Raw genomic sequence first — 26,108 nt, 5'->3', positions numbered from 1 at the left:
ACTTCCAACAACACGCTTGCAATAGATGAAACTGACTTCTAAATCCTTTTATACGTATTTTGTTGACACCCACCTACGTAGGGATTCGTGACAATTACGAATTAATTTTCTTCTGTTATTTAAACCCGCCTGTGTTCTGTTATTTACGGCCTAATACAAAAGTTCGTTTGAATGCGATCTGCTGCAACCGCTTGGTAGCCTTTCAGATACTGGGAACTGAAGATGCCTGGAAAGTGTACCTGGAAGTCAACAAACATGCGATCTTGTTGCAATGGCACTGGCTACATTGTTCGCTTATGGACGGAAAATTTTTCACTATGTAATACTTAAAAAATATGTCTGGTTCCTATACGTTATTTTTATTTTACTTAAATATATTTGGTTGGTACCTTAGATTCAGAGTGTGTAAGTGGTAAGCTTCCATTGGCACCCACAGTTTGGTGAAAATGCAATTTTCTTTGAGCGGCCCCTTTAGCCCCATCTCTCTTCCGCACTCACCCCCTCCCCCACCTCCAGTGCTTACACGGCTGAAGATGTCCCCCCACAATATCAGTATGAACGATAATGATTGATGGCTGTGTGCAGAATGTGGACTGAGAGTAAACCGAAGATAGACGAAAAGATGAGAAGTAACAGTGATGAGATTACCGATGAAATTAAAATCAAAGTCGGAGACCTGAAGTGATGAAAGAATTATGCTACCACAGCCAGAGAGGGCTTTCCTGGCTAAATTAAGTCTACCAGTATCAAACATTGGTCTTAATCTAAGAAAGAAATTTCTGAGATGTACGTCTAGAGCATAGCACTATATGCAAACGGACTGTGGGGGAGCACAGAAGAAAACTCAAAGTGTTTGACAGATGGTACTATAGAAGGAGACTGAAAATCAGTGGACTGTTAAGATAAGCAATGGCCAACGGCCTTGCCGTGATGAATCACCGAAATTAAGCGCTGTCGGGCGTGGGCGGCACTTGGATGGGTGACCATCCGGGCCACCATGCGCTGTTGCCATTTTTCAGGGTGCACTCATCCTCGTGATGATAATTGAGGAGCTACTCGACCGAATAGTAGCGCCTCCGGACAAAGAAAACCACCGTAACGACTGGGAGAGAGGTGTGTTGACCACACGCCCATCCTATCCGCATCCTCATCTGAGGATGACACGGCGGTCGGATGGTCCCGATGGGCCGTTTGTGGCCTGAAGACGGAGTGCTTTTGGTTTTTAAAGATAAGCAATGAGGAGTCTCTGCACAGAATCGGTGAGAACAGAAATTTGGGGAAAACATTAACAAGAAGAAGGAACAGGATGACAACACGGGTTCAGCATCAGTAAATACCTAGCGTGGTAGCAGAGAGAGCTGTAGAGGGTAATAACTTTGGGGCGTGACCGAGATTACGATATATCCAACATATAATCGTAGACATTGTGTGTAACTGCTACTCTGAGATGGAGAGGCTGGCAAACGAAAAGAACACATGGCAGGCTGCATCAGTCAGACAAGTGAAGGCAAAAAAAAAAAAAAAAAAAAAAAAAAAATAACAATAGGAATAATAATAATAATGAGAAGCGAACATCGGTAGTGTTTTTTTCGAAGAAACCATCCCAGCATTTGCCTTAAGTGATTAAGAGAAAGCACGAAAACCTTACATGTGTATGACCAGACAGGGAACAGAATTACTGCCATCCCGAATGTGATTTCAATGTCATAAGCACAACAGTACCCTGTTCGGTGTTATTTCCAGAGGGGATTAATAAAGGCTGATAGACACCAAGGAGAAAAATTGAACAGATGAGTAGATGTATTTAGGAACTGCTGAGAGAGACAGGAAAATAATAATAGTGGTCAACGAACTGTATGGAGGGAAAACGTAGTCACGATTGTAACTGAAAATTAAAAGAATATTTCTGTAGTCAGAACGCTTTTATTATCATCTGGTAGGATTGATGAAGGACATCGAAAAAGTGCAAAGAAGGGCAGCCCATTTCGTGTTATCGCGCAACAGGGGTGAGAGTGTCACTGATATGATACGCGAGTTGGGGTGGCATTCACTGAAACAAAGGCGGTTTTCTAAGTGGCAAGATCTATTTACGAAATTTCAATAAGCAACTTTCTCTTCCGAATGCGAAAATATTTTGTTGAGACCCACCTACGTAGGGAGAAATGATCATCATAGTAAAATAAGAGAAATCAAAGTGGAATGGTAGAGAAGTAGTATGAAAATGGTTCCATGAACCCTCTGCCAGGCACTCAAGTGTGAATTGCAGAGTAACCATGTAGATGTAGATGTAAAAATAAACTTGCATAATTACTTTCTAACTTATTTGTAACATTCGCCAGTGCAAAATATACCGGTGTCTAATGGTGCACTGCACCTTCACATGAGTAAAAAAAAATGGTTCAAATGGCTCTGAGCATATGGGACTTAACTTCTGAGGTCATCAGGCCCCTGGAACTTAGAACTACTTAAGCCTAACCTAACCTAAGAACATCACACACATCCATGCCCAAGGCAGGATTCGAACCTGCAACCGTAGCGGTCACGCGGTATCAGACTGTAGCAGCTAGAACCGCTCGGCCACCCCGGCCGGCACACATGAGTAAACCTGAACTGCGTGTTGTGAATACAAAGGTGAAACAAGGAGCTACTGGTTATACAAAACCTAATTTCTACGGCGTTTAAAATGCAGACGACAAATAGTTGTGTTCCTGAGGATATAGATGTATTACGACTGTTCAACATGGCTTAATACACGAAACATGTATCGGCACAAATAGTCACATTGAAAGAAGAAGCTAAATAGGGTATTTGTTGAAGGAGCTGATCCATCACTAGCACGAGTTGCAAGAGAAGAGTGCTGTCTGTTATACTGGTACATTGATATAGCCTGGCATACCTACGGACGCTAAGGGCCCCATTTTGTGATCATCACAGCCGTTTTATTATCTGTTGCTGATAATGAGCGTTCGCAGTCGCTAAGTAATCATGCAGCTAGACGTGAATGTGTATTAATCCTGTCTGAGGTGGTAAAATTTTGAATGTATGAAGTTAAATTTAGTCTGCGTAGTTTCTCGAACAGCTCCGTTGAAGAAATCTGAGGGACAGACTCGAATAAGAAAATGCTGCAAGACTACTGGTATTGAAATAAAAGGCTATAAAATTCGTGTCACAGCAGAACTCTGTGTGCCTCTGTCCAGGATGAAATTACTGTTATTTGAGGAAACAAATTTGTAAGCTAACTCTCCCAGTCCTGAAGCCCGAAGAGATCCTACGCTGATAAAGAAAGCGTGAGAGATAAGACCATGAGGCCGCTTCGCACTTCTGCTTAGTCACACATCTTGAGCTGTATGCGGCTAAAAAGACGTAGTCATCCAATCTTCCAAAGTAAAGACACACTCCGTATAAGGAATGGAAATAAAAAGCTACATTTAAATCAATTAATTAAATAAAAACAATGATCAAAGTCTTTTCGATAACATAAATACTGCACTGGACCTGGCAAGATTCGAACCCACAATATATTCTTTTTTTGTGGATCTCATTTTATTCGTGCAGATTCATCGTTGATTCGTTCACTCAGTAATTTTTTTTTATTACAGAGGGCAGCTAATGCTCTGACCGAACACGCTGAGCTACCGTGCCGGCAATCCATTACATCACTCAACGAGACTGTTTGATGCAATGTTTTTTACGCTTTTGCGGGTCATACAAAATTCCGAATTTTTTCCCCTCAATTATTCGCTAATGAGCGCCCACCAGGGTGAATGACTGCAGTGTGTGATACCTGGGATGTTAGCCTACGTAACCGTATAAATGCTTTCAAACGGTCGATCGCACCAGTGAAGACCTCTCCTTTTTACATCTAAAGTGTGTAAGAGGTAAGCTATCAATACTCACGGATTGGTGAATATGCAATTCTCGTTTGTGGCCTCTTTATACCCATCTCTCTTCCCCCCTTTCCCCTCCACCTCCTCCCCATCAATTGCTTACTCTGCCAGACATGTCGCCCCACAATATAAGTATAGACTTCGGAACGAAAAAGATTGACGACCACTCTTGTATTGTGAACAGAACGTGAACTGAGAGTAAACCGAAGACAGACGAAAATGATGAGAAGTAACTGAGAATAATGATGAAGTTAACATAAAAATTGGAGACCTCAAGTAGCGAAGGAATTATGCTATCATGGAAGCATAATATCCTGTGACGAACAAAGCAAGAAGGATATAAAAAACTAGCGCAACCAGAGGGGACATTCCTGACCAAACTAAGTGTACTAGTATCAACATCGGTCTTAATCTGAGGAAGAAATTTCTGAGAAGGTACTTCTGGAGCATATCACTAAATGCAAGCGTACTGTAGGGGAAGCGAAGAAAAAGAGACTCGAAGTGTTTGAGAGATGGTACTATAGAAGGAGACTGAAAGTTAGGTGGGCTGTTAAGATAAGCAATGAGGAGGTTCTCCACAGAATCCGGTGAGAATAGAAACTTGTAGAAAACATTGACAAGAGGAAGGAACGGGAAGGTACGACGGGTTAAGACATCAGTAAATACCTTGCGTGGTACCAGAGAGACCTGTAAAGGGTAATAACTCTTGAGTATATATCCAAAACATAATCGTAAATGTTGTGTGTAACTGCTACTCTGGCAAAGGAGAACAACACGTGGCAGGCCGCATCAGTCACATAACTGGAGGTTAAAAATAAGTAATGATAATAGGAATAATAATAATAATAATGAGGGGCGAAAATCGGTAATGTCCTTTTCGAAGGTACCACCCTAGCATATGCCTTAAGTGATTAATAGAGAGCAGTTAAATCTTATATGTGGATGACCAGACAGGGATTTGAATTATTGCCGTCCCGATTGTGATTTCAGTGTCAAAAGCACAACAGCAACCTGTTCGCTGTTATTTTCGGAGGGGCTTAATATAAGCTGATCATCACCAAAGAGAACAATTGAATAAACGAAGACATGGATTTAGGAACCGCTGGGAGAGACAGGGAAATAATAACAGTGGTCAGGAAACGGTGTGGAGGGAAGCTGATGTTATGACTGTAATTGAAAATTACAAGAATTTTTCTATACTCATAACGCTTTAATTATCTTCTGAAAAAATAAACTTGCATGATTATCTTTTTGTTTATTTGCAATATTCACTAATGTTCAATATTCCAGTGTCTAATGGTGCACTGCATCAATGCATCAGTAAATCTCGAAGTGTGTGTTGCGAGTACAAATGTGAGACAAGGAGCTACCAGTTACAGAATAACTGATTGCTGCAAAGTTTAAAATGCAGCCGACTTTAAGTTGTACTCAAAAATGGCTCTGAGCACTATGGGTCTTAACATCTGAGGTCATCAGTCCCCTAGACTTAGAACTACTTAAACCTAACTAAGGACATCACACACACCCATGCCCGAGGCAGGATTCGAACCTGCGACCGTAGCAGCAGCGCGATTCCAGACTGAAGCGCCTAGAACCGCTCTTCCACAGCGGCCGGGCCAAGTTGTACACCTAAGAATGTAGATGTATTACGGCTGTTGAACATAGGTGAAAACACGAAACGTATCTTGGCTTAAAGTCAAACAGAGAGAGAGCTAGTTACGGGATTTGTTCAGTTGTCATTCATATCCACGGAGCTGAGCCGCCACTTCGAATTACTTACTGTTATACAATGATGTAGGCACGCATACCTTCAGGCACTAAGGACTTCCATTTCGTGGTCATCACAGCTGTTTTTGTTGTGTTGGCAGAAGAGCCAACACCGTGTTACGAGTGGAGGCCGAAATGCACGCGTTGTAGCTCATGCAGGCTGGCGTGAGGAGGGAAGAACTATACTGACGTGACGTCTGGAACATGACAAGGAATTAGAATTCAAAAAGCGGACGTAATTAGTTTGATACTTAACTTTAATCCATTAATGATGAACGTCGCTCTTGACGGTACATGATTCACAATATTATCAGTTCAGAATACATTCTTGAAAAATATGGCGCCTTGCTAGGTCGTAGCAAATGACGTAGCTGAAGGCTATGCTAAACTGTCGTCTCTGCAAATGAGAGCGTATGTAGACAATGAACCATCGCTAGCAAAGTCGGCTGTACAACTGGGGCGAGTGCTAGGTTGTCTCTCTAGACTAGACCTGCCGTGTGGTGGCGCTCGGTCTGCAATCACTGATAGTGGCGACACGCGGGTTCGACGTATACTAACGGACCGCGGCCGATTTAAAGGCTGCCACCTAGCAAGTGTGGTGTCTGGCGGTGACAGCACAGTTTTATTATCTGCTGTTTATGATGAGCACTAAATAATCATGCTGCTAGATATGAATGTGTAGTAATCGTGTCTGAAGTGGTATATTGTTGAATGCATGAAGTTAGAAATAGTCCGCCTAGTTTCGCGAACAGGGCCGTTGAAGAAATCTCAGAGACAGACTTGAATAAGATAATGCCACAAGTCTGTTGGTATTGAACTTGCTTAACAATAAAGGGCTATAAAATTCGTGTCACAGGAGAGGTTGTGTGTGTCTCTGTTCAGGATTAAAGTACTGTTAGTTGAGAAAACAAATTTCTAAGTTAACGTTCGCTTTCCGTACCCGAAGAGATCCTACGCTGATAAAGACAGCGTGAGAGATAAGGCCATGTCGCTGCTACGTACTTTGGCTGAGTCACACTTCTTGACCCGGTCTGCGGTTAAAAAGACTTAGTCATCCAACGTTGCAAGAAAAGTCAGCCTTCACAGCAACTGGCCTTGCATACGAGTATGGTGTAACTCAGTGCAACTCGTCTGGTTTCCAAAGTTCCATGCGTTATTGGAAATACTAACTTTCAAAGATTGTACCTATGATCGGGTACTTCGTTTGCAGTGACAATCACTGGAGATCTTAGTAATACTCGTTGTACGTGTGTACAAGTATTCTATTGCTCACGTGTGCACTATATCATGGACAGTTATGCTTTCCTACGTTTTACACATTACGATGGCGTCTTAAAAACTCAAAACTAGTTGAACGAAAAAACAGAAACTACCTCCGTTCTCTAACTTTCGTTTATCAAACCTTACTGCACTTCGCCTCTGTCTTACTAATAGATGTGTACGTCCGACACAAGGTATTTAAAATCTTCGAAACAGCCTGATACTGAAAGTATGTGTTGACTGTAGATTTATTGCCCCATTTAACTAGTCACTTCTAAGACAGTTAGACTTCACATACTGATATGCAGACATAATGTCAAAAATAAGTATTATGACCTTCAGGCTATCACTTTAAAGACTATACGTTGTTAAGTTGGTGATGTGTAAGGAACAGGAAAGAATAAAAGTACTCTATTGAAAATGAAAGTGAAAGCACAGAAAAACAGAAAAAATAACTATTTCGAATATTAACAATCTGTATTTGCAGCCCTTTAGAACAAAAAGGATTATTTTATTTTAAAAATACATGAAATGCGGACTGTTAGTAGAGCAAGATTAAGTTTCAATGGCGTTTGGGTTAGGTTCAAGGTTATGAATAATATAATACTACTGGCGGCAAGTTATCGTTGAAACGTGTTTCAACGAGAAGAAGAGATTGATTGAGTGCATAGCGGGTGAACAGTCAAATAGTTGGTTAAAGCTTTTCTGGAGATATTAATGTATACCTAGAACACAAAAATATACCATCTGGAAACGTGCAATACATCACGACGTGGTAAATAACCTTCCGCAGCTTCAAAGAAACAGAAATTCCGAAAACACCTGCAAGACTGTGAACGACCGGTGATGCAATTTCATTCGCGGCGCTAGCAACGATTTATTTCGATATATCAATGACGTTTCGAACGATACAGGGACTTTAGAAATAAGACTAGAGAAGCTACGCACTTCCAGCCTATCATACCCTACTCATTTTCAGTTATTATTAGTTTATAATCGACGCGCTCTACGTTTGCAATTTGACATGTAAATGAGTACGATTAATGCAAGACAAAAGGACACAAACTCTAAGGTCGACAACTAGCTCTGAAATTTCAAAGTCTGTGAAGTCTCGAGTCACTGAAATATGATAACTAAATTTTTCTGCCCACTGCAAAAGCCATCTACGGGGTGTTCAAAAAGTGTCTCCGCAGTGCCGTATGATTGTTAGCAGCGCGTGCCGTATGATTGTCCACCTGCCTGGGTTTTTCGGCGAAACAATAAACACACAACGACTCTGCAGTGATATTCTGTACCCATTCATAGGAGAACTTGTGTTAAGTGAAATACTGAGCGGTTATTTTTCACAAGATGGTGCAACCGCGCATACAGCTCGCGTTTCAATGTCATTGCTTGCTGATGTTTTTGGTGATCGCATAATTTCACAGGGGCTTTGGCCTCCACGATCGCGTGACCCAACACCACTTGAATTTTTCTTCTGGGGTGCAGCGAAAGCAACTGTGTATAAAAACCATCCAAAATCTATCGATGAACTGAGAACTGCAATATCCACTTTCACTGCTTCTGTTAGAGAAGAAATGTTACAGCTTGTATTTGGAAACATGATTAGACGAATTTAATTGTGTATTCAACAGCAGGGGGGACACTTTCAACATTTAATGTGAAAATTTGTAAGTAAAAATGAGTATTCAATAAATTAATAACTTTTATTTCAGTGAGTTTCATTTCGGTATATTCACTGCGGCATACAGAAAAAATTAACTATTTCGAATATTAACAATCTGTATTTGCAGCCTTTTAGAACAAAAAGGATTATTTTATTTTAAAAATACATGAAATACAGACTGTTAGTAGAGCAAGATTAATTTTCAATGGCGTTTGGATTAGGTTCAAGGTTATGAATGATATAATACTACTGGTGGCAAGTCATCGCTGAAACGTGTTTGAACGAGGAGAAGAGATTGATTGAGTGCATAGCACGGCTAACAATCATATGGCACTGCGGAGAGACTTTTTGACCACCCCGTATAACGAACATCTGTAGTTCTTGCACGTTTGAACGTATCGATATTTTGGTCAATTGCAAAAGATTTCTCAGGTCTCAAAAGGAGAATCTAAAATCCAAACTTTTGAGAATACTCATTGTTGACCAAATCTGTATTGGCAGTCCTTGTGAAATTACTCGCTGATTCAAACAATGTCATTGTCAGTGTAATGAAGAATGCACACGTCGACACACAGCTTTCGTCAGAACTCATCACGACAGACGGAGGTTTAAAACTGAAACAAGAGTCTGGCAAAGAGTTTTCGTACCATCGAAACTAATGTGAGCAGCGGTAGAGGAAGTTATAAAATCCTGTAACTGCGGGAACGAAGAAGGAATGCGTGCTAATGGGAAACGTCTGAAACACATTCTTGACATTGTACTCTGAATTAATTTTCACTCTGCATTTGACTGAGTGCTTATCTGATACGTCCTGCCAGATTAAAAGTATGTCGGGCCGGGACTCGAACTAGGGCAAATACTACTGCCGCTTGATGCCTGCCGACACGACTCACAACCCGCCATGCAGCTGTGGAAGGTGGGAACGGATGTAAGATGGTAGAAGTAAAGCTGTGAATCTGCTCATGAGTCACACCTGGATAGCTCACTCGGTAAGAGCGTTTCCCCGAAAAAGCCTAAGGCCCGAGCTGAGATTTCGATGTAGTACACATTTCTCATTGAAATTAAATAGCAAACAGTTTGGATTAACTTCATTTCTCATTTAGTTGCTCTCATACTGTTTAGCTGAGGAAATAGTAGTAATGGCTCTTTGTTACACGTAGCCCGGCGAGAAATACAAAATTTTTATTAAAGTTATCCTAATTGGAAAAAAACAATAATATATTGGCTGCGCCAGGTTCGCCTAGTCTTGTGAAAGAAAGTATTAGTAATTGTTGGGTCGATACGAGCGCTGCTGGAAAGAAGAATGTTAGTTCAATTTTGCCTCTTAATACCGGCGCTGCTACATTGTTTTGCCGTCGGCCTTCTATAAATGCTGAAATAATGCTGCTGAAATAACACAGATATTTGACACATTGCACACAATACTACGGAATAGAGGCATGAAATAATGAGTTTCAAACAATTAACCTACTTTAACAGTTAACTGATTACACATACTGTTACAGACCTGTTATCACATCTACGAAAACAAGAGAGACGAAGAACAAGAAAAGGGGAACGTACATTGTGTAACAAGAGAAGGGGAGCGTACATTGACTCCTCTATACATAGAAAAATCTTAGATAATAATTCTCACTAATACACAGTAATATTCTATACAATACAAATCGTCTGCGATTCAGTACATAAATTCTACAAAATTCATTATTTTTTGGTAATAGATTTGTCCTTACGTCTACATGACGTGTTCTGCTAATTTCTTGCAATCTCACATATATTTCTTCGAACTGCATTTATGGGGACGCCATATCTAGTTAAACACAGGTGTAACAAGACCCACTAAGAGCTCATGTATCTGGAAATGTAATGCAGACACTTGTCCTTCTCTTTCAAAAATTTTAATTATTCTATTTCCGAATGATCTTTAAAATCTCCTGAATTAAAAGTAACTCCAGTATTCAGATAATTCCCTACCACTGTTCTGCAGCTTTCTAATTCTGGACAAAGAAACATACAGCAGTAAAATAAAAAAGTTTTATAGAAAATATGTAGCTCTTCCTTACAATTCTTATGGGGCCTAAAGTTTTACCTCTGTGCTCTACTGAATCGGGTCAGAAAGCTTGTAACGATAGAATCATCTGAACGGAAAATGTTACTAATGGCGATGTTACACTACAAAATTTTCTTTTACAAAGAAATCTGATTATACATTCTCCATATTTCTTCGACAACTATCCTTGACGTGGCTCAGAACGGAATTTTACACTCCCCTCAAATATTTCGTCATAGTTTCTACACTGCGCATGCGCCAGCATCACGTGTGTTCGCGGAATTTGCAGCCATGGTTATATTTATAAACACTACGTTAAACGGCAAACAACTACAGCGACACTAGCGCTGCAAACGATTACATTTCTCCATTCAGTTAACAGAAGACGAACGCTTTCTTTCATCAAATCTAAGGCGAGACGCTAGATTTCATCAAAGAAAATTTGACGATGACCTAACTTTGCTAAAGTTACTCACCACACTATCAAATTTTATTTGACAAAGAAACTTTGTCAAAAAAATTTGACAGTACAATATCGGCGTACGGACTAACTGAAAATAAAGTGGAGTGTACAGAGATCAAAACCCTTAAGCACCTCTAATATACTTTGTTACGTATCAAAAAGGTTTATACAACCTCCTACAAAACAAGTAAGCCGATGATATGTCACATAAATCAGCTATTAGGTCATGAATAAATTTGTTGTGGAACGCCATTGAAAAATAACTTCGTTTGACAAGGGAAGACCTGCAGCGCAAAATCTGTTTGAGCGTTTACCAACTGCGTGGCCATGCTGCCGGCTACACAGATTTCCAGAGATAAATGGATCAGTGACCTTGACGCATGACGTAATTCGCTTATCATTACATGAATAAATGGCCGGCGCCGGCGCCAATGTTCGCAGTCTCTGCAGACCTGTGTACCCAGTCGCACAGCAGCGCCAGTAATTCAGTCCACACAGCAATGGGCATCGAGAAATACAAGGGACGCGTAGCCCTGGTTACTGGCGCCAGCGCAGGCATCGGTGCTGCCGTAGTGCAGGCGCTGCTGAAGCATGGACTCACCGTCGTGGGAATGGCCAGGAGAGCCGAAAAAGTTAAGGTAAGGACTCTCCAGGGCTGCAAAGTATTCGGGTTAACAGTTGTGCTATCAAGAAAGCTTTTAGATCGCAATATAGCTCCAGACGCCATGCTGAGGCCACTGCTAATTCGTAACATGTAACGGGTGTCCGGGAAGTAAGGACGTATTTGAACTTTGCAACATTTTCTCATACGACGGTTAGCAGCCCTGGTTTTTTCATGCTTGTTATCTGCGATCCTTTCCATTAGTAGGTAGATAGGTTTTGTATGGTGAACAATGTTTATTTTCGTCATGGAGCAGGTGACAACTGAGCAACGTTTCCAAGTGATAAAAAATTATTACAAAAACAGTGAAATTACCACGGCAACCGTTCGACAAGCGCAGAACGGGAATTTCACAAAAATAATTTTTTTTTTCAGATGAGACGCACTTCTACTTCAGTGGGTACATTAATAAGCAAAACTGTAGAATTTGGGGTTACGAAAATCAGTGAGTGAGTGTGGAAGATAAGATGCTTCTTAAGTAATAGGACCCAGTACGTTGTCCTCGATGGTGAGTGTTCATCGGAGATGAGGATATCATCTGGAGTGCCCCAGGGAAGTGTGGTAGGTCCGCTGTTGTTTTCTAACTACATAAATGATCTTTTGGATAGGGTGGATAGCAGTGTGCGGCTGTTTGCTGATGGTGCTGTGGTGTACGGGAAGGTGTCGTCGTTGAGTGACTGTAGGAGGATACAAGATGACTTGGATAGGATTTGTGATTGGTGTAAAGAATGGCAGCTAACTCTAAATATAGATAAATGTAAATTAATGTAGATGAATAGGAAAAAGAATCCCGTAATGTTTGAATACTCGATTAGTAGTGTAGCGCTTGACACAGTCACGTGGATTAAATATTTGGGCGTAACATTGCAGAGCGATATGAAGTGGGACAAGCATGTAATGGCAGTTGTGGGGAAGGCGGATAGTCGTCTTCGGTTCATTGGTAGAATTTTGGGAAGATGTGGTTCATCTGTAAAGGAACGCTAATACGACCTATTCTTGAGTACTGCTCGAGCGTTTGGGATCCCTATCAGGTCGGATTGAGGGAGGACATAGAAGCAATTCAGAGGCGGGCTGCTAGATTTGTTACTGGTAGGTTTCATCATCACGCGAGTGTTACGGAAATGCTTCAGGAACTCGGGTGGGAGTCTCGGGAGGAAAAGAGGCGTTCTTTTCGTGAATCGCTACTGAGGAAATTTAGAGAACCAGCATTTGAGGATGACTGCAGTACAATTTTACTGGTGCCAACTTATATTTTGCGGTAAGACCACAAAGATAAGATAAGAGAGATTAGGGCTCATACAGAGGCATATAGGCAGTCATTTTTCCCTCGTTCTGTTTGGGAGTGGAACAGGGAGCGAAGATGCTAGTTGTGGTACGAGGTACCCTCCACCACACATCGTATGGTGGATTGCGGAGTATATATGTAGGTGTAGATGTAGATGCATCCACAACGCAGGACTGTATGCTGTGGGTTCTGGGCAGGAGTGATCGGCCCGTACTTTTTTTTAAAACGATGAGGGGCTCACGTCACTGTGAACGGCGACGGCTACCGAATCGTGCTTTCCGATTGGTTTTTCAATCTTGAAGAAGACGATTTTTGGTTTCAACAAAATAGTGCGACCTCACACATCCCGTGAAACGATTACTCTGCTGAATGAAAAGTCTCCTCAAAAAATTATCTGTTTACGTGGCAACCAGAAATGGCCAGTCAGATCACGCGATCTTACGTTTTGTGATTTTCTTGTGGGGATTTATGAAATCAAAAGCGTACGTGAACAAACTACAAACAATACACCAATTGATGGATAGAATATAAAAAGGCTATTAACGACATCCTCTCGAGAACTTCAACGAACGCATTGCTCGTGGCCGCGCTGCCTTGGGTGGTCAAATGGAGGATATTATTTTTCATACATAAATGGGAGAAGATACTTAATGTGATTGTAAAAAACATTAGATTTTCAATAAATTTTAATACCCGTCCCTACTTTCCGGAGCCGGCCGAGGTGGCCGAGCGGTTCTAGGCGCTAAAGTCTGGATCCGCGCGACCGCTACGGTCGCAGGTTCGAATCCTGCCTCGGGCATGGGTATGTGTGATGTCCTTAGGTTAGTTAGGGGACTGATGACCTCAGAAGTTAAGTCCCATAGTGCTCAGAGCCATGTTTTACTTTCCGGACACGCTCTAGTAACATGGTATTTTGGTGCGTTAGTAGGAATATTAGCTGCAAGATCTAGTAATTTCATAGCATAAATGGGACAAACGGAGCTGTGATTGTCGGCTGACGTGTAATATAAACATGTAGCGAGTGTATGAAGTGCAAGCATATGACCAATAAGGCTAATACTTTTCATAACATTTGGTGCAGAGTGCAAACTATCGACGTTTTAGAGGCAGTATTGGGCACAATATGTCACTTTTGTCTTCAGGCATTGTCGTGTGAGGGGAACGCAGAGTAGTGATATGAATGGTGTGAGTTTAGTGTAGGGCGCACGTCGCCAACATCGAACTGGGATTGCTACGTGAGTTTCATATAACGCCGTTTCTTCACATTTTGCGCTAAGGCCTAACGCTTTAATGTTACACCTACTTTTCCGCTTTTACACAGTTACGTATTTAGTGGTAACAGCGAAGGTAATTGTTGCTTCTACTGGTGCAAATCGAAATACATCTAATGAGGAAAATTGCTTTTCATAGATTAGTATCACAAAGGTCAAATTATGGTCATCTTACTCGTAAATGTGACAGCTTCAGTCAATGTTCATCTGCAGATAAGATTTATTTGTAACAGGTAAGTAGCACAAATGTCAAATCACGGTTATCTTACTCGTAAGTGGCGCTACTTCAGATAAGATTCGTTTATAACAGTCTCAGTCATTTCCTTTGGATTAGGCGCATCTCGACGCCATTTTACGTATTTTCCAGCAGTTACTACATGAAATCGTACACTTATTGCTTTTGATGGGGAGAATGGTGATATGAGATTAAGATTTAAGATTCGGTAAGGATGGACAAAGATTATAAAAATGATGTTGTTGTTGCGGTCTTCAGTCCTGAGACTGGTTTGATGCAGCTCTCCATGCTACTCTATCCTGTGCAAGATCCTTCATCTCCCAGTACTTACTGCAACCTACATCCTTCTGAATCTGCTTAGTGTATTTATCTCTTGGTCTCCCTCTACGATTTTTACCCTCCACGCTGCTCTCCAATACTAAGTTGGTGATCCCTTGATGCCTCAGAACATGTCCTACCAACCGGTCCCTTCTTCTTGTCAAGTTGTGCCACAAACTCCTCTTCTCCCCAATTCTATTCAATACCTCCTCATTAGTTATGTGATCTACCCATATAATCTTCAGCATTCTTCTGTAGCAGCACATTTCGAAAGCTTCTATTCTCTTCTTGTCCAAACTATTTATCTCCGTGTTTCACTTCCATACATGGCTACACTCCATACAAATACTTTCAGAAACGACTTCCTAACACTTAAATCTGTACTCGATTTTAACAAATTTCTCTTCTTCAGAAACGCTTTCCTTGCCATTACCAGTCTAAATTTTGTATCCTCTCTACTTCGACCATCATCAGTTATTTTGTTCCCCAAATAGCAAAACTCCTTCACTACTTTAAGTGTCTGATTTCCTAACCTAATTACCACAGCATCACCCGACTTACTTCGACTACATTCCATTATTCTCGTTTTGCTTTTGTTGATGTTCATCTTATATCCTCCTTTCAAAACACTGTCCATTCCGTTCAGCTGCTCTTCCAAGTCCTTTGCTGTCTCTGATAGAATTACAATGTCATCGACGAACCTCAAAGTTTTTATTTCTTCTCCACGGATTTTAATTCCTACTCCGAATTTTTCTTTTGTTTCCTTTACTGCTTGCTCAATATACAGATTGAATATCATCGGGGAGAGGCTACAACCCTGTCTCACTCCCTTCCCAAGCACTGCTTCCCTTTCATGCCCCTCGAATCTTATAACCGCCATCTGCTTTCTGTACAAATTGTAAATAGCATTTCAAACCCTGTATTTTACCCCTGCCATCTTTAGAATTTGGAAGAGAGTATTCCAGTCAACATTGTCAAAAGCTTTCTCTAAGTCTGCAAATGCTAAAAACGTAGGTTTGCCTGTCCTTAATCTTTCTTCTAAGGTAAGTCGTAAGGTCAGTATTGCCTCACATGTTCCAATATTTCTACGGGGTCAGCTTCTACCAGTTTTTCCATTCGTCTGTAAAGAATTCGTGTTAGTATTTTGCAGCTGTAACGTATTAAACTGATAGTTCAGTAATTTTCACATCTGTCAACACCTGCGTTCTTTGGGATTGGGATTACTATATTCTTCTTGAAGTCTGAGGGAATTTCGCCTATCTCATACATCTTGCTCACTAGATGGTAGAGTTTTGTCAGGACTGGCTCTCCCAAGGCCGGCAGTAGTTCTAATGGAATGTTGTCTACTTCGGGGGCCTCGTTTTGACTCAGGTCTTTCAGTGCTCTGTCAAATTTTTCACACAGTATCATATCTCCTATGTCATCTTCATCTACATCCTCTCCCATTTCCATAGTATTGTCCTCAAGTACATCGCCCTTGATAAAAATTATACCAGAAATTAAATCTGGGTTATTTTCTCCTTAAGCACATAAGGTTGAGACATTGCTAATTTCGTGGCTGTCATAGCTCCAAATCGAGCTTTTTCGAACACTCCCACTTTGTCGTTTTAGAAATCTATTTCAAATGTCACCGCAGCATAATTTGTTAAAGAAGAGACTCAGAAATAAGCTAAAGTGCAGTACAAAGCCTCTTATTTTGTAAAACAAATAACTAATTATTTGTTCTCATTATTTCTGGATTAGTATTATTTCGGATATTTCAAAAACATTCATTTGTTGTCAGATGGTTTTAAGCAGAGAGAATACGAAATGCAGGTCGGTAAGTTCATCGTTAAATACAAATATGAGGAGAGATAAAAAAGTTTCCGTTCGAAGGACGTACAGTCCATAACTGGTATGCCAAGCAGGCAAAATAGCCGTGAGTACTGAGGCGACCATGTCACCGACACATCAGGTTTAAGATACCCGTTTGCTGAAACACGTTGTCGCGCTGCTTCAACAAGAATGGTAGACCCTTCAAGGCCTCTTTTAAGAGACCGAAGGCGTGGTAATCGCATGAGGAGAGATCAGACCGATAGACCGTGTGCTGCAGTGCCTCCGACTTGAGTTGGCATAACCCAAGACGTGAAGACGTGCGTTATTATGAAACAGCAGCACCTTTCGCCCGGCACAATTCCAGAACGGTGATTCCCGAGACACGTGCTGCCTCATACACACCCTTCATTCTCTGATGAATGTCTGTCTGTGTTTCCCTTGGGCAGCCAAGAAAAGAATAACAGCACGTGGGTCTTGTTTGGACGCATTTGGTAATAACGTCGCCATAGTTCACGTTTCCCGATTTACCGCTCACACGTTGGAAGTGCACGAAATCCAAACTAACCCCATGCCTACATATCGGTACTTGTGCACTCTCATCGGAGCCACCCTACCATATATACAGGCTGCAGCAGCACGTAGTGACGTTGCGGGCACTTAACTCTGTAACAAAAGAACGTAAGCGCAACAGACATGGACGAGGGATCACTCTAGCGAAGATATGGGCTTCAAATGAGCAAAGTTCTTTGAGATAAGCGACTTTGTCAAAGGGCAGATTATTATTACGCGGAGGCTGTGAACGAGTACCTTGAAAACGGCAAAAGTGGCGAGGGTGGTCGAATGTTCACGCGCTACTGTCGTGACGATCTACGGATAGAGGTAGAAGGACGGTGAAACTACCACTAGGGGCTAAATGGTTGGACGTCCACGACTCTTCACAGAACGTGGAGTTTGTAGGCTGGTTTGCTCTGTAAGGTAGGATAGATGGCGATCAGAGGCGTCTCTGCCAAAAACGCACAGTGCTGGTAAACGCACGTTTCGGAGCGCATCGTTCATCATACATTGCTGAACACTGAGCTTCGTTGCAGACCACCCCTACGTGTTCACATGCTGGCCCAGTGGCATTGTCACCGTTGCAGTGGGCACGGGGTCATCGGGATTCGGCCGTCGATCAGTGTAAACATGTCGGCTCTTCGGGTGAATCACATTTGTGCTACTCTAGGTCTATGTTCGTCTCCGCACACGGCGTCACTGAAGTGAACGCCGGCACGAAACATGCAGCGCGCCACGGACGCAGGCTGGCGGGAGCACTGTTATGCTATGGGAGAAATTCGCCAGCGTTTGCGTTGGACTTGTGGTGGCAATCTAAGACACGATGACAGCTACGAACCACCCGTATCCCTTCATTCGTGATGTCTTCTCCATCATCTATGTCATCCCTCAGCACTACAATTGTTACTGTATCAGAACCGTGCTATAATTGTTTGAGAAACATAATAGTGAACTCACGTTGATGTCTCGGCGACCAAATTCGCCCAATGTAATTCTTATGGACACCATGTGGGTCGCTATCGGGTGCCATAACAGCGCACACAAATGGGCCACCCGTTATTTATGCGCATTACTGATACATACCTCCACAAACCTTCCAACAGATTGTGCGATCCTTGATACGCAGAATCAGTGAGACTTTTCAGAGACAAACAGCTTCTAAGCAAGTGGTCCTAATGTTGTGGCTCATCAGTATATATATGTTAGAAAGTCTCTACTGAAATCCGCCCTGATAGCCGTGCGTGTTACAGCGCCGCTTCCGGGATGGGAAGATGCGTTGGCCCCGGATCGACTCAACTCCGCGAATTAATGACGAGGGTCGGCGTGCCGGCCAGCCGGGATGTGGTTTTTAGGCGGTTTCCCACACCCCGCCAGGTGAATACCGCTCTGGTATCCGAGTCCCGCTTGAGACGATTCGTCAACATTTAGAAAACTTTCTTCTCTTTCACATAAATAACACTACACACATACAGTTGGGGTACGCATTGGTTGGTTGGATGACTTGGAGGAGAGAACCAAACAGTGAGGTCATTGATTCCGTCGGATTAGGGAAGTAAGTCGACCGTGTCCTTTCAAAGGAACCATCTCTACATTTGCCTCAAGCGATTTAGGGAAATCACAGAAAACGGAAATCAGGGTAGCCAGACGCGGGTTTGAACCGTCGTCCACCTGAATGTGAGTCCAATGTATTAACCACTGCGGCACCTCGCTCGGCAGGATACGCCTATTTCGTCCCAGGGTGTAACTGAATGGTGACAGGAAGGGCATCCGGCCGCCCCTTAAACCAACCATGTTAAACCCGTTAATAACCATGCCGACCCTCCACCGATGCGTGACAAAGGCAAATGAAAAAGAAGAAGACAAAACGTTTGCTGAAGGTGGATGACAGGAGTGTAGCTTTGTGCGGAAGTGAAGAGTGGACAATAATCACTTCAGGTCGGAAGAGAATAGAAGCTTTTTAAAAAGTGGTGCTACAGCATACTGCTGAATATTAGAGGCGTAGATAGGATAATTAAGGAGTAGGTACTGAATCGGAGAGAAAATAATATTATGGTACTTAACTGTAGAATAGTACGGTTGACAATCGTCGATTTGGTAATGAAGGAGAGTTGGGGGGGGGGGGGGGAGATCGTAGAGAGAGACATAAAGTACAGGACAGACTGGCGTGTAGAGCTACATCAAACTACAGGGTGCACGAGAAGTCTCCGTACCTCTGTAGCCCCTTGTTAGTAATAGATGTTATTAGGTTGGTTGGTAGCTATGTTACTTTTTATCATTTGTTGGAATCACCTGCTAGAATAACTGTTTACATGTTTCCGCAGTTGGAGTTGTGTTTTAATTTGTAGCCACGGCAGATGGGAGCAGTCATAGTTACAGTCTTGAGGAGCGTTTAGTGACAAGCGTGTGGGTGAATGAACGATAACAGACACGGCAGGCAATGAAACAGATTATAGGGGCATTCCTGAAAAGATTTAATATGGATCCACAGCGAAAGACAACACTACTGGATAGGGAAAGACGTGCTTTTGCTTTTGGCAGTGTTAAAGAGAGACCGCGGAGTGGAAGGAAAGAGAAACGTGAAGAAGCATGTGCCCCAGTCTCCGATTCGATTGAACAATCTCCTGTAAAGTAGACGGGCTTCGGAACTCCGTATACAGAGGACAACAGTTCGAGTTCACGTGAATAAAGACGTTAAGGCCAGACCTTTTCGACCGACGTTCGTAAACGTATTATCGGATACAGATCGAAATGAGCGCGTTTTAGCGTGCCGTGCTTTGTTAATTCAGTTTACAAATGCAGTGAACAGTGCCAACGCTACGTTTCCAGATGAATGTGCCACTTATCGCAGCTCACGTACTAGAAAAATTGTCACTTGGGCTAAAGAAATTCTTCATTACACAGTCGAGTTAGGAGGAAAACCGCCTCACATAATGGTATAGGCAGAGACAACATCACAACGTCTGCTTCGACCGTACTTTTTGAACTGTTGCGATAGTTCCCGATATCGCACTCTTTGACATTTTAAACAGATATTGTATGGCAATTTGATTATATAATAGTAAGACAAAGATTTTGGAACCAGATTTTCAAACTGTGAGCCATTTCCAGGAGCAGATGTGGACTCTGATCGTAATTTTCGTGTAATGAACTGTAGATTAAAACTGGAGAATCTGAAAAAAATAGTTTGTAAGGTAAGGAGATGGGACCTATGTAAGTTGAAAGAATCAGAACTAGGCGTTGTTGAGAGTTTCAAACATAGTATTAAAAACGACAGCCTGAAACAGGAGAGAGAAATGCAGTGGAAGATGAAAGGGTACCTTTGACAGATGAAACAGTGAAGGAAGCAAAGGTTCAGATAGGTAAAGCGACAAGGAGTAGTAGAAAAAATTGGATATCACAGCAGATATTGAATTTAATATGATTAAGGAGGAAATACAAAAATGTAGCAAATGAAACAGGTAAAAGAGAATACAAACATTTAAAAGTTGAGATTGAGAGAAAGTGCAAAATGGCTAAACAGGGTTGGCTAAAGGATAAATGTACGTCTATAGAAGCATGTATAATTAAGGGGAAGATAGATACCGCCTAAAGAAAAACTAAATAGCCCTCAGATAACAAAGAAGAAGCTGTATGAAAGCCAAGAGCTCAGTGCTAAGGAAAGAAGGGAAGATGAAAGATGGAAGTAACGTACAGAGGAGCTGTACAAGGGAAATGAATTCGCAGGCAATGTTATAGAAAGTGAAGAGGAAGTAGATGAAGGCGAGAATGAAGATTCGCAGCGAGAAGAATTTGACTGAGCACTGAAAGATCTTAGGCGAAGCAAAGCTCCAGGAGTAGATGACATTCCATCATAACTACTGATACCCTTGGGAGAGCCAGCCATCACAAGCTATTCCACCTGGCATCCAAGATATGTGAGGCACAGCTAGCACCCTAAGACTTCAAGAAGAAGGTAGTAATTCCGATTCCAAAGAAAGAAGGTGGTGAAAATTACCGAACTATTTGTTTAATAAGTCATGTTTGCAAAATAGTGACACGAATTATTTACAGAAGAATGAATAAACTGGTAGAAGCTGACCTCGAGGAAGATGACTTTGGGTTCTGGAGAAATGTTGGAACATGCGAGGCAATACCGACCCTACGACATAGCTTAGAAGGTAGGTATTGTAGACTTAGAGAAACCTTCTGACAATTTTGATGGGAATACACTCTCTGAAATTCTGGAGGTATCAGGGGTAAAATACAGTGAGCGAGTATGAAATTCATTAAGAAGCGAGGGGTTGGAGTGATAAGGTGTGAGACTACCAAAACCATAACGCTTCATTCAGAAAAGATAAATTATTTAAAGCTCTCTAATCTCTTATTATGAATTTGCTTTTAACACGTAAAACTCGACAGCCTCGTATTAATGCAAGGAAAACTCCCATAAACATTAATATCTGAATTTTGACCACTTTTTAATTGAGGTTTGATATTGTGACGTGGCGTAGAGTTTCTGCCGCAGAATAAATCCGGTAAAGCACAGTATGAATTCAGGCACTACTAGTACATACATGAAAGATTTCAGTTAACAAATGTTTCTAAAAAATACTTTAAGCGTTACTAACCATTTAGTTAACACATCTCTGAAGCATAGCAGATTAGAATTACCAACGAGCAGCTATGAAGCAATTTAAAATATATAAACCTTATGTGAATCATAGGAATATTATTTGAACTTTTGAAGTCAAATAACTCAGGCTATTTCTATAAAAGACTCTGCACATAAAACAACAACGCCCACATAACTTCAACTAAACCAGCAAGCAATAAACTGATCTTACATTAATCCCGAGTACCAAATAAATTACACAAAACCAGCACAGATAACTTTTAGACCCAACAGACAGATATAACTGTCGGAGAAACAGCCAGAAAACTTTAAGCAATGCAATTAAGCCTTGTTGGATGCTAAATATCGGCACAACTACCTTTTCACAGCGTAAAAAACAACACAATTTACGCGTTGCGGAGATCGACACTTCGTCTTCAGATTTACTGTACAAGATGCCTCTAAGAGCGACCAATATAAAACATAAACACGAGCAATAAAAAGGATAACATAACTTGGGTACTTCCCTTGCAGCCGTTTCTTCTTAAGATGTACAACCACATCACTGTCAGCCGATAAAACAGATGAACATGGAATGGCATATGTCGTCCACAGGTAATGGCAATGTCACATTAACATATGATTCAAAATATGTCATGGTATGTTAATCTACACTCCTGGAAATTGAAATAAGAACACCGTGAATTCATTGTCCCAGGAAGGGGAAACTTTATTGACACATTCCTGGGGTCAGATACATCACATGGTCACACTGACAGAACCACAGGCACATAGACACAGGCAACAGAGCATGCACAATGTCGGCACTAGTACAGTGTATATCCACCTTTCGCAGCAATGCAGGCTGCTATTCTCCCACGGAGACGATCGTAGAGATGCTGGATGTAGTCCTGTGGAACGGCTTGCCATGCCATTTCCACCTGGCGCCTCAGTTGGACCAGCGTTCGTGCTGGACGTGCAGACCGCGTGAGACGACGCTTCATCCAGTCCCAAACATGCTCAATGGGGGACAGATCCGGAGATCTTGCTGGCCAGGGTAGTTGACTTACACCTTCTAGAGCACGTTGGGTGGCACGGGATACATGCGGACGTGCATTGTCCTGTTGGAACAGCAAGTTCCCTTGCCGGTCTAGGAATGGTAGAACGATGGGTTCGATGACGGTTTGGATGTACCGTGCACTATTCAGTGTCCCCTCGACGATCACCAGTGGTGTACGGCCAGTGTAGGAGATCGCTCCCCACACCATGATGCCGGGTGTTGGCCCTGTGTGCCTCGGTCGTATGCAGTCCTGATTGTGGCGCTCACCTGCACGGCGCCAAACACGCATACGACCATCATTGGCACCGAGGCAGAAGCGACTCTCATCGCTGAAGACGACACGTCTCCATTCGTCCCTCCATTCACGCCTGTCGCGACACCACTGGAGGCGGGCTGCACGATGTTGGGGCGTGAGCGGAAGACGGCCTAACGGTGTGCGGGACCGTAGCCCAGCTTCATGGAGACGGTTGCGAATGGTCCTCGCCGATACCCCAGGAGCAACAGTGTCCCTAATTTGAGGAGAAGTGGCGGTGCGGTCCCCTACGGCACTGCGTAGGATCCTACGGTCTTGGCGTGCATCCGTGCGTCGCTGCGGTCCGGTCCCAGGTCGACGGGCACGTGCACCTTCCGCCGACCACTGGCGACAACATCGATGTACTGTGGAGACCTCACGCCCCACGTGTTGAGCAATTCGGCGGTACGTCCACCCGGCCTCCCGCATGCCCACTATACGCCCTCGCTCAAATGGTTCAAATGGCTCTGAGCACTATGGGACTCAACATCTTAGGTCATAAGTCCCCTAGAACTTACAACTACTTAAACCTAACTAACCTAAGGACATCACACACACCCATGCCCGAGGCAGGATTCGAACCTGCGACCGTAGCAGTCCCGCGGTTCCGGACTGCAGCGCCAGAACCGCTAGACCACCGCGGCCGGCACGCCCTCGCTCAAAGTCCGTCAACTGCACATACGGTTCACGTCCACAATGTCGCGGCATGCGACCAGTGTTAAAGACTGCGATGGAGCTCCGTATGCCACGGCAAACTGGCTGACACTGACGGCGGCGATGCACAAATGCTGCGCAGCTAGCGCCATTCGACGGCCAACACCGCGGTTCCTGGTGTGTCCGCTGTGCCGTGCGTGTGATCATTGCTTGTACAGCCCTCTCGAAGTGTCCGGAGCAAGTATGGTGGGTCTGACACACCGGTATCAATGTGTCCTTTTTTCCATTTCCAGGAGTGTATTTTATCAGCTGACAGTGATGTGGATATGCCTCTTAGGAAGACACGGCTGCAAGGGAAGTAGCAACGTTCCTTTTTGTTATTTTTATTGCTCTTGTTTTGATTTACGTTGGTCGCTCTTAGAGGTTTTTTTACAGCAATTATGAACATAAAGGCTTGACCTTCGAAATGCGTAAATTCGAATGTTACTGTGTAAATAGGTTGTTGAGACGAAATTTTAACATTGATTTTGACAACCACAACCTCATATCCATTATTAATAAAATCATACCCAAGTTGGAACCGACAGGCTCTTTAAATGAAGTCAGGGTCAACTCACACCTAAAACACACAGTATGAAGAGCCCTACGGCAAAGTGGATAACTCCAAATAACTGTTCGTATAGTCTGTTCACTAAAGTGCTCACAAAACAAGTCCAACAGGCGACAATGATTTCGGGTCAGTAATCCCACTTTCCGCAAATTCTGTATACACCAAATAGCAGACAAAGTTCCTAAGCTCTCTTCCACCAAATCCTAGCGACGTATTTCCGGAGGATGTACAACTTCGATAACTGCTTATAGTATTCACGTCCGACATGACTGATATCTCTTTTTTTAGTGTCCCATCCCGCAGGTACCTGCCGAAAATGTCTGAGACTCAGCTCAAACGCATAGCAGTGAAGTCGGCGCGACAAAGAGCGTGCTTGACCCTTGGTGGGGCGCAAAGGAGTTGGTTGCTTAGCTACTTAGGCAAAGAGCTGATATCGAGCTTTCGGTTCCATATCAAAGCTCCGCGCGGGTCAGAAAGGTTATATACGACTTTTAAAGAAAACAAATTGCAGTCATAAGATTCAAAAAATGGCTCTGAGCACTATGGGACTCAACATCTTAGGTCATAAGTCCCCTAGAACTGAGAACTACTTAAACCTAACTAACCTAAGGACATCACACACACCCATGCCCGAGGCAGGATTCGAACCTGCGACCGTAGCAGTCCCGCGGTTCCGGACTGCAGCGCCAGAACCGCTAGACCACCGCGGCCGGCTGCAGTCATAAGAGTCGAAAGGCTTGAAAGGGAAGCAGTGGTTAAGGAGGAGTGAGACAGGGTTGTAGTCTATCCCTGGTGTCACACTGAGTTAACAGTAATGGAAGGCAAGGAAAATTTTTGAGAAGGAATTAAGGTACAGGGAGAAGAGATAAAGAGTTTGAGGCTTGCCTATGACATCGTAATTCTGTCAGAGACAGCAGAGGACATGGAAATGCAGTTGAGTGGAATGGCAGTCTCTTCAAAGGAGGATATAAACAAGAGTAATTGAACGTAGCCGATTTACATTATGCGATGTTGAGAGAATCAGATAAGATAACGAGACACTGAAGATAGTCGGTGATTTTGGCTATCTGGGCAGTAAAAGTAAGTGACTCTGGCCAAAGTAACGGGGGTATAAAAGTAGACTGGCAAACGGCAAGAAAAGAGTTTCTGAAGGAAAGAAATTTCTTAATATTGAATAGAAACTTACGTGTTGTGAAGTATTTTGTGAAGGCATTTGTAAGAAAGAGAAATGTGGACAATAAGGAGGTCAGACGAGAAGATTTTGAAATGTGGTGTTACAGAAGAGTGCTGAAGATTAGATGGGCAGATCGCGTAACCCATGAAGAGGTCGTGAATAGAATTGGGTAGAAAAGAAATGTTTGGCACAACTAAACCAGAGGAAAGGATCGATTGAGAGGACGCAATCCGAGACGTCAAGAAATCGTCGGTTCTGTACTGGGGGGATAAAAGTTGCAGATCGAGACCAAGAGACGAGGTGGCCTGCAGTCGCAGGTTCAGATGACTGTCGGCTGGAGTAGTTGTTCAGAGATGAAGAGACTTGCACACGATAGGATAGATGGAGAGTTGCCTTAAACTAATGTTCGGACTAAAGACCACAAGAACAATGTGAGCCGACTTCCCAATGAATGGCACAGCCAGTCTTTATCGAACAGTTACTGCTTCTCTCAGTTT

The 26,108-nt window shown here is 42.8% G+C and overlaps 1 protein-coding gene across 1 annotated transcript in view; it reads left to right on the top strand.

Annotated features, from left to right (window-relative positions):
• The first annotated feature begins 11,545 nt into the window (after positions 1-11,545).
• Positions 11,546-26,108, top strand: part of LOC126161434 (dehydrogenase/reductase SDR family member 11-like) — a 46,490-nt gene continuing 31,927 nt past the window's right edge. Inside the window, exon 1 of the mRNA XM_049917235.1 lies at positions 11,546-11,731. Coding sequence (XP_049773192.1) covers positions 11,594-11,731 — 138 coding nt within the window. The 5' untranslated portion in view covers positions 11,546-11,593. The remainder of the gene's footprint in view (positions 11,732-26,108) is intronic.

Source organism: Schistocerca cancellata, chromosome 2 (genome assembly GCF_023864275.1).
Source record: "Schistocerca cancellata isolate TAMUIC-IGC-003103 chromosome 2, iqSchCanc2.1, whole genome shotgun sequence".
NCBI classification, from domain to species: Eukaryota; Metazoa; Arthropoda; class Insecta; order Orthoptera; family Acrididae; genus Schistocerca; species Schistocerca cancellata.
Note: the sequence above shows the minus strand (reverse complement) of the source record. Positions and strands in the feature narration are given on the sequence as shown.